Source organism: Mus caroli, unplaced genomic scaffold (assembly GCF_978045245.1).
Source record: "Mus caroli unplaced genomic scaffold, Mus_caroli_1 scaffold_7, whole genome shotgun sequence".
Lineage (NCBI taxonomy): Eukaryota > Metazoa > Chordata > Mammalia > Rodentia > Muridae > Mus > Mus caroli.
In genome coordinates this window covers 91,624,444-91,636,848 of record NW_028227262.1, presented here as the reverse complement: position 1 = coordinate 91,636,848, position 12,405 = coordinate 91,624,444, and the positions used below count along the sequence as shown (strand labels likewise).

The 12,405-nt window shown below is 34.3% G+C and overlaps 1 protein-coding gene across 1 annotated transcript; it reads left to right on the top strand.

Moving 5' to 3' along the window:
• Positions 1–2,738: 2,738 nt before the first annotated feature.
• LOC110296707 (putative vomeronasal receptor-like protein 4) lies at positions 2,739–8,095 on the top strand. Its single transcript, XM_021165445.2, has 2 exons — positions 2,739–2,763; positions 6,432–8,095. Exon 2 carries the CDS (start codon positions 6,484–6,486, stop codon positions 7,381–7,383), a length of 900 nt encoding a protein of 299 aa, XP_021021104.1. The 5' UTR covers positions 2,739–2,763; positions 6,432–6,483; the 3' UTR covers positions 7,384–8,095.
• Positions 8,096–12,405: the final 4,310 nt, after the last annotated feature.

Below are 12,405 nucleotides of genomic sequence, written 5' to 3'. Positions count from 1 at the left end.
ATCCAGAGTCTGCCTACCGAGGGATCTATCCCATCTGCTGAGACCAAAACCAGATACTATTGGTGATGCCAAGAAGTGCTTGCTGACAGGAGCCTGATATAGCTGATCCCTGAGAGGCTCTGCTAGAGTCTAATCAATACCGATGTGGATAGAAGCAATTGAACATCAGACTGAGCATGGGGATCCACAATGGAGAAGTTAGGGCAAGGATTGAAGGAGCTGAAAGGGTTTGCAACACTGTAGGAAGAACAACATAAAAAAATTGACAAATCAATTTTCTTTCAACTCAATTTCTTCTTCCATAATATTGGTATCATAAAACCTTGTGGTTATAGAAATGCTAGACAGGACAACTCTACTTGAATTTGAATCTGTTTCAGTTTGGCATAGAATGAATAGACCAAAAGTTATTTCCGACTACCTGTTATATCAATCTTTGCCTTCTACAAAAGTTCAATCTTTCTGACCCCTGTTTAATTCTTCCTTTCCTTATTTTATATTCCTTTTATGTTAGGCATAGGACCACCACCCTTTCTCTGTGATTCTTAAAATATTATGCAGACCCTTGCTTAAGCAAATGCAGTCTGTTCTTTGTTTTTCTATAATATCTGAAACGTTCTATTCAGAAAGGCAGGTAGTTCACTGAGCCAAAATGTTTCCTTTGTGTCTCTGTCATGAACCCTTGTTTCAGTATTATTCCTATCTTTATTACAATTCTGTTAAAAATAGAGGAACATCATGATCCCTAAAACTGCCCATTTTTGCCTTCAGGAAGGTAGTAAGGCTTGTGTTTAATGATATGATCAAAAATATCTTTCTATTCACACTAGTTCCTTATTTATGAAGCTAAACATAGAAACCTAGTGATTTAATTACAGTTTGCCAGCCTCTAGAATTTCACTAAGCATTTTTTATTTAATATTTTTTTCTTAAATCCTCTGTCTTAAGCTTACTAATAACATTCATTAATCGTCTAAATGTTTGTTTAATAAGTTCTTAAGAAATTCTCGATTTTGTACATAACTTTTTTTTTCATTCTTGTTTGCACTAGCCTTTTGTTATTACACCTCTATGCTTTGGAGAGAGGCCTTTACCAGTGAGAAATACAGGTCTAAGCAAAAGGTATGCAGTAAATTTCTACCAAGGCCTGTGAATGGTCAGTCAAAGTCATCAAAGCACTGGAACTTTGTCAAATATCACCTTCAGAATGCTTGGCACTGCCATTTATCTCTTCTGATTATTTTTCATTCAAAACATATTTTGTCAGATGTTAGGATAGTGACACTTGCTCTCTTTCTTGTTCTGTTGGAATACTTTTATGTGTCCTTTTACTCTAACGTAATAATTATCTTTATAATTAAGATGTGATTTTTGGAGGCGTGGGGAAGATGGAGATTTCTTGACCCATTAAACCAGTCTGTGCCTTTGGAGTGGAGAATTAAAGCCATTCATGTTTAAATTATTATTGAAATGTATGTGTTAGTTCTGGTCATCTGTTATTGATTTTTGGTGTTGTGTTCTCTCAGTTACTTTGTGTTTTAATAACTATGTTTTCAATTTTCTCCCCAGTCTCTATGCTATTCTTCTCCTCAGCCAACAATTATGCTTCCTGTATCATCTTAGGTTTGGTTTGTGTAATATAATTTTTTAAGGCTGTTTATATTGTGGCAAACTATTCCTCTTCCTTCGATTATAGCAGTAATTTTCTGGGTATATTATTTTAGATTTTCTGTCATTAAGGACTTTATATGTATCGCTGTAGCATCTTCTGGCTTTGAGATTTTGAGATTTCTGTGAGAAATCAGATATTCCAACTGCACTGTTTTCCTGGAATTAGGGAAGCTGACTTTTCCATTTGATGGGTTTTGTTTATGTGTAACTTGTAGTTTTTCTCTTAAAATTTTCAATCTACTTTTTTGTTTTGTATAAGTAGTGTTTCAGCTGTAAGATGTATTGAAATTTTTGCCTCTGCTCTTGTCTTATTTTGTGTTCTGTGTGCTTCTTCTACTTGTGTCTTTCCTTACTTTGGAGCACTTTTCTTCTATGACCCGCTTGAAGATCTTGTGTTTGCTATGTACTTGGGATTTTTTCCCCTCACCTCTGCCTATAATTTGAAGGTTTGATTTTTTTCATGTTATCCCACATACACAATACTTTCTACCCATACACTCGGGCAACAAATCTACATCCCCGGCCCCACAACCCAATTTCTTGTAATAACACATTTACATTACCTCACCTCTGTGTGCACTCTAAGAAAGATTGCTTTCCTCAAATGTGTTTGAATGGGCAGTCATTTTTTTCATTTTAGCAAAAATGCTGTTAATTTATGGGTGAGACCTTCAATCCACTGTCAAGTATGTAAGGAGGCTACCACAACACAAATGTTTTGGAATCAGAACAGATACCCTAGGGAATCAAAAAGGTTTTGCTACTTCTTTTAAGTGTGATATTATTATTGCTACTTTTGTTTTGTTCACAAAGACTGGGGTACTTAATCCACCCAGACAGTTATAGCCTGGAGAGACTATCTCACACATGGAAACCCAGAGCTCACCTGTTACTAATCCATTGTTCTCTTCAAATTAGAGAAGTTTACTTTTCCATTTGATGGAATCACTTTGTGACAACCACAAAGACAGAACTGACTTCTCTGGATGCCATGATAACTATTGGTCTAAAGGGAGACGAGCTGATGACACTTCTTCCTTATAACTACTTCTTAGGGCCCCAGTTCTGCATAGATGTTTGTCAAAGGCCCTGGTGAGTGAGTGTTTCTTTTTGTCTTCATTAATAGTGAGAGCTGAAAGAAGATAGTAGAATGAAGCAGGATTTTCTGTCATAAATGATTAGAGAATTCTCTGCTTATAATTTTACATTTGAACCATACTATATCATAAATAAATACAACAGATTCTGTAGACAAAAATGTTAGTGTAATAATTTATAAAATAATATAGATTTCACTTACTACAATATCAGGGATATATATATATATATATATATATATATATATATATATATATGAAAGAAGGGGCTGGAAAAGCATAGGGACCTAGTAGAAGGTTGGATACAGAGTACAGAGACAGAAAAGTCAAATAGAATAAAGATGATGAATGGGTATTATTTAATGAAATGTCATGAAACCCATAATTTTTACTATGAATGTATACTGATATATATTTAAAATATACCTCTAGATGCAACTTTAAAAAGCATGTCTAACACTGGATTTTTCTGAGTGTATACTCAGGAAATATACTATCTGTCTATGAATTGCAAAATGTGTTAGCTTTCTATTCATCTACCCAAACAGCTAAAATAAATTTCAGGTTGAAAAACAAAGAACACACATTTATTGGTTTGTAGCTGTAAATTTATAATATTTACGTACATCGAAATTGTATGTTATATTTTCTCATTTCACTACTTTTCTCGTTACCTGAGTGTATGAGTTTAATTACATGAAATGTAAGCTAGGAATAAAGAAATTGTATTAGCTAATTTAATTTTATCAGTGATTTTTGTAGTCTGTTATGCTTCTAATACTTAGGAATTTTTAGGCAACTATAACTCATGACCTAGAAAAATATAAGGCATTGTTAACATTATATAATAATTTTTTAAAATTTTAGAAAGATTTGTTTATTCTATTGTGAGATTTTTAATAAAGTATATTATTTCTGGATATTTTAAAAATATCTAGAAATCTCACATCACTTATACGTGTAAAGTTATCTTTACAAAAATGCAAACTGGATAATTCTTGGTAGGTATTTGTGTGTTTAAATTAAAGCAAATCAGTTTTAATATTTCAAGTTTTCTAAATTGAACCTTGTAACATTGCTACTGATATAATACTTAATAAGCTTTTCATTAGCAATAAGAAAATATTTTCAATTGGATTCAATTCAAATACTATAAAATTATTTAAAGTAAAAATTACCAAGGTTTTCTCCAATAGTTACAAAATACAATTGTTCATTAAAATATGCATTTGCAAAGAAAGGCAAAATAAATTTAAGTTTAAGTGATGAATATCACATCTATTTTCATTTTGTTGGAATATAATTTACTAGTGTATGTAAAATTAAAATGGAGAATGAACGCAGGTGTGGCCACACACCTATGATCCCAGAACTTTCAGGGATAAGGCAGGAAAAGTATGGTTTTGATTGAAGTTAGTCTAAACTACAGGTGAACACCTCCCTCTTTCATTTACACACACACACACACACACACACACACACACACACACACACACCCCAAATTTAAACTGAAAACAGATAATGTAAATTTATGAAATCATTTAAACAATGTAACAAAATGATGAAAGAATAAGGATACTTTTCTTTGAGTTTGGATACCACGGCTTGAAAGACTACGGCTTGAATTAAATATTATCCTGGAGCTGTATTTTTTTATTTCTCTATTTTATTTTGCATATATAAGTATTTTGTTTGCATATATGCTTGTGTTCCACTAGCATGCCTTTTGAGAGAGAGCAAGGGATTCTTTGGAATCCCTCATGATCCACTTTGTTATTGCTAGTAATCTAAACCAATTCTTTTGCAAGAGATAAAAGTGCTCTAAATCACTGAGCCACCTCTCTAGCCCATACTCTGGAGATTTTAAAAAACAGAACATCACTGTGTGGGTACTGTAAATGTATGTTGGTGAGAGAATCAGATATTTGGCTCTGGAAATTGGGAGGAATCCATTCTTTTACTACTTTTTTAAGAGTAAAAATCATGTAAATTTAAAAGGTGTGATTTATGGTGTCATATTCACCAGGTTGTTATAACATATTTTGTTCCACTAACTTCTGCATTATTTCTATACATATAAGCATGCACACATCTATATATGTAGAATGTGATGTGAACTTGAAATATATTTAGGTACTCTTTCTCTTGCAAGACTGTGTTGGTGAATTTGTTTTTTTATCTATCACAAGCTGATTTTAAAGTACTGAATGAAGTTAATTGCAATAATAAATTGATCCTAGTAACCATGCCAAATAACTAACATAGATAACAAAGGTAAGATTGTTGAGTAAAACTGTAAAAAGTGTGAGGATCCTGATGACATATGATAACACGCGGGACCTGGTTTTCCCCTGCATGTATAGGAATCTTTCTTTAAACAGAAATTCCCAAACAGAATCATTGTTTGGTCATATCTTATGAGTTCATGTTTGAGAAAAATGTATTGAAATAGTTTTTGTCTTAGCGTTACATGTTCTCTCATGTTGGGGGCTCCTAGCTTCACATTTCCACGCATGATTAAATAGCCTATAATAACTGTGGAAACCAGGAAAGCAAAACAGGACCATTACCAAAATAGGGGTGCTGGTGGGAGCATCTAATTGGGGAAATGGGAAAGGGAGGGTTCCTTAGTGGGGAAGAGGGAGGTAAATGCAAAGAAGGTGGGAGGAAGGAAAAGGGGATTAGTAGAACACAATTGATCGGAGAGGGAAAACAGGGAAAATGCTTGAGTTCTTATAGAAGGGGAAGGAGATAAATAGAGAAGGAGGAGTTAGGTAAAATAACAAAATGAATGGCTTAAAAAGCCCTAAGGGATCATACTGTTCATGATTTATTTTCCTCTCCCACAAAATGTAAAGGAAAATAGTGTTTGTCTTGATAGCTGGGAGTCAGCTCTTTAATTCTGAATTGGAGTTCACAATGGCGTAAATGAGGTGGAAAATGACGTGGAAGCCATCTATAGCCATTTATACCCATAATGGTTATACAATTAATAGGATGTGGAAAGTCCATTAATGATCTCCTACTGCATTTATGTTTTCCATTCTAGATTTTGAGGATTTAAGATACGATAAAACATAATTCTAACTTATGAGGATGTAATGAAAAAATGCATTTTGATAGTTCTTTTCTAATTATAATAGTGGTATAATCATGAATTATCATTGAGATTCCACTAGAATTATGGTTAAAACATGGATAGTTGCAAAAGAGGGTATAGTAAAATGATAGAATATAAGACTGACTCACCTGTACTTTTGGATATTTTTTGTGATTTTTCCCCCCAGACTGCCATACATTTTGTTCAGTTGGACATATATGGTTAATATTCTGTGCTCATCACTACTGTTTTCCATGTTAATTATAAAATGAGGGAATTTAAATCACTAGGATTGTATTTCTAAGACATTAGACTCAGGTGCAGTCCAGGCACAGAAAGTGTGCATTCTGTATGGGTATGACCATTGATGTATTCACAATATCTAATAGTCTATAGATACAGAAGATACATAGAGGGTATCTAGAAATATAGACTATGATGAACAGTCTGAAACATCAAAAATTAAAGATATAGGTTAATTAAGCATTCATAGGGAAAATAGAATGTGGTATATGCATACTGTTCAGTGAATCACAAGACTAATGTGTACTCTTTTTTTTCAGATATAAGAAATATGACTCAACAATGCTCTTAAGATAAATTCACCTCTCACTTATGTTCTCCTTAGAGAATGCTCTTTATATCCAAGCTGGGTTAGGAGTCCTAGCTAATATGTTTCTTCTTGTTTTCTATATTTTCATAATCCTAGGGCACAGACCTAAGCCCATGGACCTAATCTCCTGTCAACAGACTTTCATTCACATCATGCTGTTCTTCACTGCAGGGGATATTTTGCATACAGATATATTTGAGTCACTGAATATTGAGAATGACTTCAAATGCAAAACAACTTTTTACATATGCAGAGTAATGAGAGGTCTCTCTATCTGCACCACCTGCCTCCTGAGTGTGTTCCAGGCTGTCACCATCAGTCCCAATACCTCGCTGTTGGCAAAATTTAAACATAAACTAAAAAAATACACTATCAATGCTTTCTTCTATATTTGGTCTTTTAATTTGTCCTTCAGTAGTAACCTGATCTTCTATGTTGGTGCTTATTCCAATGTGAGTGAGACTAACCAGATGAAAGTCACTAAACACTGTTCTCTCTTCCCAATGAACTATATCATCAGGGGATTGATTTTATCAGTAACAACCTCTAGAGATGTGTTTCTTGTAGGAGTCATGCTGATTACAAGTACATACATGGTAATAATCTTGTTCAGGCATCAGAGGCAATGCAAGCATCTTCATAGCATCAGCCATCTGAGAGCCTCCCCTGAGAAAAGAGCCACCCAGACCATCTTGCTGCTGGTGATTTTCTTTGTGGTCATGTACTGGGTGGACTTCATCATCTCATCCACATCAGTACTGTTATGGATGTATGACCCAGTCATCCTGACTGTTCAGAAGTTTGTGATGAATGCCTATCCTACAATTACTCCATTGGTACAAATCAGTTCTGATAACAGAATAATCAACTCGCTCAAAAACCTGCAGTCAAAATGTCACTAGATTTAAAAATATGCTATGATTCTTTCTTTACTTTTAAACAGAATGCATAAACATTTATTTATATGTACAAGTTTTGTGCCGGCATATATGCATGCATTACTGTGTATGTGGTGCTCATGCATGTCCAAAGAGGTCATGGGATTTCCTGAAACTACAGTTTCAGGTACGGGTAGGTTCCATGTTAGTCTAGCCCCCAAAGTTATTTTTTAAAATAAATTATACATTCTTCTTCAATTTCAACTGTTCAAGTAGCAAAATGGAATTCTTCATATGATTTAACTATAATTTGTGGCATTACATATATACATTCTTTTGACATTTCTCTTGACAAGTACTATAAAGTCTAAAATTCGTTGTATACCATAAGTAGCTATTTCCACAGAAATTTTTATATTTTTCCTTTTTTTTTTTACTTTATTCCTTAAACGTGACCATGATGCTGAGATTACTCAAATGAGCTCCTTGGTGTTAGTGATTTTTTAATCCTTTCTTTTGAAAACATTTAATCTACTCTCACTCATCTAGAGTAGTTTAAATTGTCACTTTAATATTGTTTACTTTTTATATCTCTTTGGATCATAAAAACAATGTGAGTTTAAAAATTTCCTTTTTACCGCAGTTACTCAATTTGTTCTATGTGAAACTCCCATATGCCTCTTTATTTGGATTTCATTTCATCTACATTTGTTAAAATGTTATTAGTAAATAAAAATTGTATATAGGCATTATGATGTACAGTGTCTTTTTTCTGAATGTGTGTATGGTTTTATGTATGTGCACAGACGAATGTGTTACTGTACATGTAGAGGCCAGGAGACAACCTTAGCTGTTGGTTGTCAGAAGCTATTCACTGTATGCTCTGACAGAATGTCTCTCACTGTACCTGGGGCTTGCAAATAGGCCACATTGTAGTCCCAGAGATTCTCCTCTCTTTATTTCTCCAGCTCTGAGATCACAAGTGTTTACCCCTATCCACCTCAATATTTAAAAATTGTTATTCCTTAATTAAAAAATATTTTTCATACAATATATTCTGAACAAGCTTTACCCTTCCCATACTCCTCCCAGTTTGTCTTCATCTCTTCTCACATCCAGATCCACACCCTTTGAGTTTCTCCTTCCAAAACAAAAAGGCTTCTAAGCAACAATAATAAAATAAACAGCAATAAGATAAGACAAAAATAAAACTAAACAGAATAGGACAAAACAGTCATAGAAAAAAGTAAAAAAAAATCACAATAAACACATACAGACATAGAAATACACAGTTCAACACAGGCATCTCACTACAATACATAACCAGAAATCATAATATATATGCAAAGGAACTGCAAAGATTGTATTGAGTTTATGTTGTTTTTGCTATCTTGTAAAGTGCACAGTGATTTATTTTCATAAGTAAGACTCCCTTGGAGAAAATTATTTTTTTTATCTGCAAGAAAGTATCAAAAGAAGATATCTTTGTTTTAAAATGTTACATGACTACTGTGTTATGACAACTTTGCAACTTGTCTTTCAGGAATGTTTAACTTGTTATATATATGTTCTTCTGTAACCCTATTTTTCCTACCAAATCCCAGACTTGGAAACCACTTACAGCTGAGCTGTAAAAGCCTTGTCTTCTACACCTCAAATGCTGACTTCAGGACCTCCAATTTAATGGGAGACACAGCTGGTGTACAAGAATAAAAATACTTCTTCTATTAACTGCATACTTTAATTAATTTGGTCATGATGATTTGGATCAGTAGTATTTCTCCTTCATCTTCGGGATTAACAATTACTTCAGAATTTCTTTTATTATTCATGAGTATTTTAGCTACCCAGGTTGTTTGATTGTTTTCATTTTTTTGTATATTCATGTGAAGTTGAGAATTATTAAGGTCTGTGAAGATATTTTTGGAATTTTGATGAGGATTGGATTGAATTTGTAGATTGATTTTTTTTTGAAAAAAATCACAATTTTTACTTTATTAATCCTCCTGTTCACTAAGCATGGAAGATCTTTCCATCCTTTGATATCTCCAATTCCTTTCTTCAATATCTGAAAGATTTTATGATACAAGTTTTTCCCTTGCTGTGCTAGAGTTTTCTCAAAATATTTCATATTTTTGAAGGCTATTGTTAAAGGTGTTGTTTCCCTAATGTTTTTCTTATTTCATTTATATCGTATAGGAAGACACCTTATTTTTGTATGATAATTTTGCATCCAAGGAGTTTACCGGAAGTGTTTATCAGCTGTAGGAATTTCCTGGTGGAAGTGTTAGAGTATTTGTTTTCAATCTGTGGTCCCTTATTCTTTGGGTGTTGCATGACTCTTAAGGTGACAGGGGTCACCTTAGACCATCTGAAATATAAGATATTTATTTGCAATTCATTATAGTTATTAAGTAGCAACAAAAACAATTTTACAGTTGAGTATCACCACAAAATGAAGAATTCTATTAAAAATCACAGCATAACAAATGTTGAGAACTACTGCTATAGAGTCAAGTCATATACTACCTGTGTTAGCCAAGTTTCTGTAGAAGAACAGAACTTACAGAATGATTCTCTATATGTATAGAAAGAAGCTTTATTAGAATGACTTACATGCTGTTGTTTAGCTAAATAAACAATGGCCATCTACCAACTGAAAGTACAAGGATATGGTAGTTATTCAGCTCATGAGGCTGGATGTCTCAGCTGGTCTTCAGTATATGCCAGATTCCTAAAGAAATAGGGTTTAAAGCTAATGAAAGAATGAACTTCCTTTCAAGACCAAGAGCAAGTAGACAACGAGAGAGCAAATTTACATCTTCTTCCCGTTTTCTTTAAAGAAACTGCCAGTAGAATTTGTAGTCCAGAATAAAGGTGGATCTTCCTGTCTCAAAGATCCAGATAAGAAGTGCAATTTCCCATTTCAAATGATATAACTAAGGAAAGTCTCCTGGGTGTTGGTGTAATGGCTCAACAGTTAAGAGCACTGCCTGCACTTCCAGAGGTCTTGAGTTAAATTCCAAGCAACCACATGGTGGTTCACAAACATTTGCAATGGGATCCAATGCCCTCTTCTCTCCTGAGTGAGAACTCATAGTTAAAATAAATATATCTTTAAAAAAGAAAAAAAAGTTTCAAGGAGCTATACCATATCCCCTATGCACTCCATTTCTCTGGCCCCAGCTTCCCCTGCATCCTTCCATGCCCACTGCTGCCAGGTCCAACCCATTGAATTACCCAACTCCATACTCTGACCTGCTGGGCCCTTGGCAGGCCAGAGTATGGAGGTCTGCACTGACCTGTTTGTGTTCCATCTTCTGATTTCTCACCACTAAACACATCTCCAGACACCTGCACAGAGACAGTATCCAAATAAATAAAATTAGCAATGAAAAAAGGAGATATAAAAACAGGAATCGAGGTCTTACTTCAAAAGCCTATATGCCATAGAACTAGAAAATCTAAATGAAATGGATCATTTTCTAGACAAATTTCATTTACCAAAATTAAATCAAGATCAGCTAAACTATCTAAACAGTTCTGTAACCCCTATAATCTAAGCTGTGATGGTTTGTATATCCTTGAACCAGGGAGTGGCACCATCTGGAGGTGTGGCCTTGTTGGAATAGGTGTGACCTGGTTGGAATGGGTGTGTCACTGTGGGTGTGGGCATAAGATCCTCAACCTAGTTGCCTGGAAGTCAGTCTTCCACTAGCAGCCTTTGGATGAAGATGTAGAACTCTCAGCTCTACCTGCGCCATGACAGCCTGGATGCTGCCATTCTCCCACCTTGATGATAATGGACTGAACCTCTGAACCTGTAAGCTAGCCCCAATTAAGTGTTGGTTTTTTTATAAGACTTGCTTTGGTCATGGTGTCTGTTCACAGCACTAAAACCCTAACTAAGACACTAAGCAAATAAAAGCAGTCATTAAAAGTCTCCCACACAAAAAGAATCTAGGTCCAGATGGTTTTAGTTTTGAATTCCACCAGACATTCACAGAGGAGCTAATACCAATACTCCTCAAACTATTCCACAAGATAGAAACAGAGGTGCACTGCCTAATTCATTATATGAGGCCATAGTCACCAAATCCCCTGAAATCCATTAAATGACTAGTCTGCCAACTCTCTACATATCTAATCAATATAATACTTGAAGATCTAGCTAGAGCAATAAGACAACAAAAGGAGATCAAGGGATTCAAATTAGAAAGCAAGAAGTCAAGGATTCAGCATTCACAGACTACATTATAATGTATATAAGTGACTCATGGCATACCACCAGAACATCATCAAAGTAACTGAATATAAAATAAACTCAAAGAAATTAGTAGCCTTCCTTTATATAAATTATGTCTAAGCTGAGAAAGAAATCAGGGAAACCACATCCTTCACAATGGCCATAAATAATATGAAATACCATAGTGTAACTCTAACTAAACACATAAAAGATCTGTTTGACAAAACTTCAAGTCCCTGAAGAAAGAAAATGGAGAGGATATCAGAAGATGGAAAGATCTCTCCTGTTTATGGATTTGTAGGATTAACATAGTGAAAATGCCTATCTTACAAAAAGCAATCTATAGATTCAATGCAAGTCCCTTCAAACTCCCAACACAATTTTTTACATAGCTTGAAAGAGCAATTCTCAACTTAATACGGAAAAACTGAAACCCAGGATAGAAAAAAAATCCTGAGCCATAAAAGAACTGTCAGTATCATCATCCCTGATCTCAAGCTGTACTACAAAGCATGGTATTGATATAGAAAGAGACATGTTGATAGATGGAATTGAATTGAAGACACAGAAATAAATACATACACATATGGACACTTGATTTTTTTCCAAAGAGCTGAAAATGATACAATGGGGAAAAACAGAACATCTTCAGCAAGTGGTGCTGGTCTACCTGAATGTCTGCATATATAAAAATGCAAATAGATCTATATTCATCATCCTGCACAAAACTTAAGCCCACGTGAATCCAAGACCTCAACATAAAAATGGATACACTAAATCTAATATAAGACTAATATAAG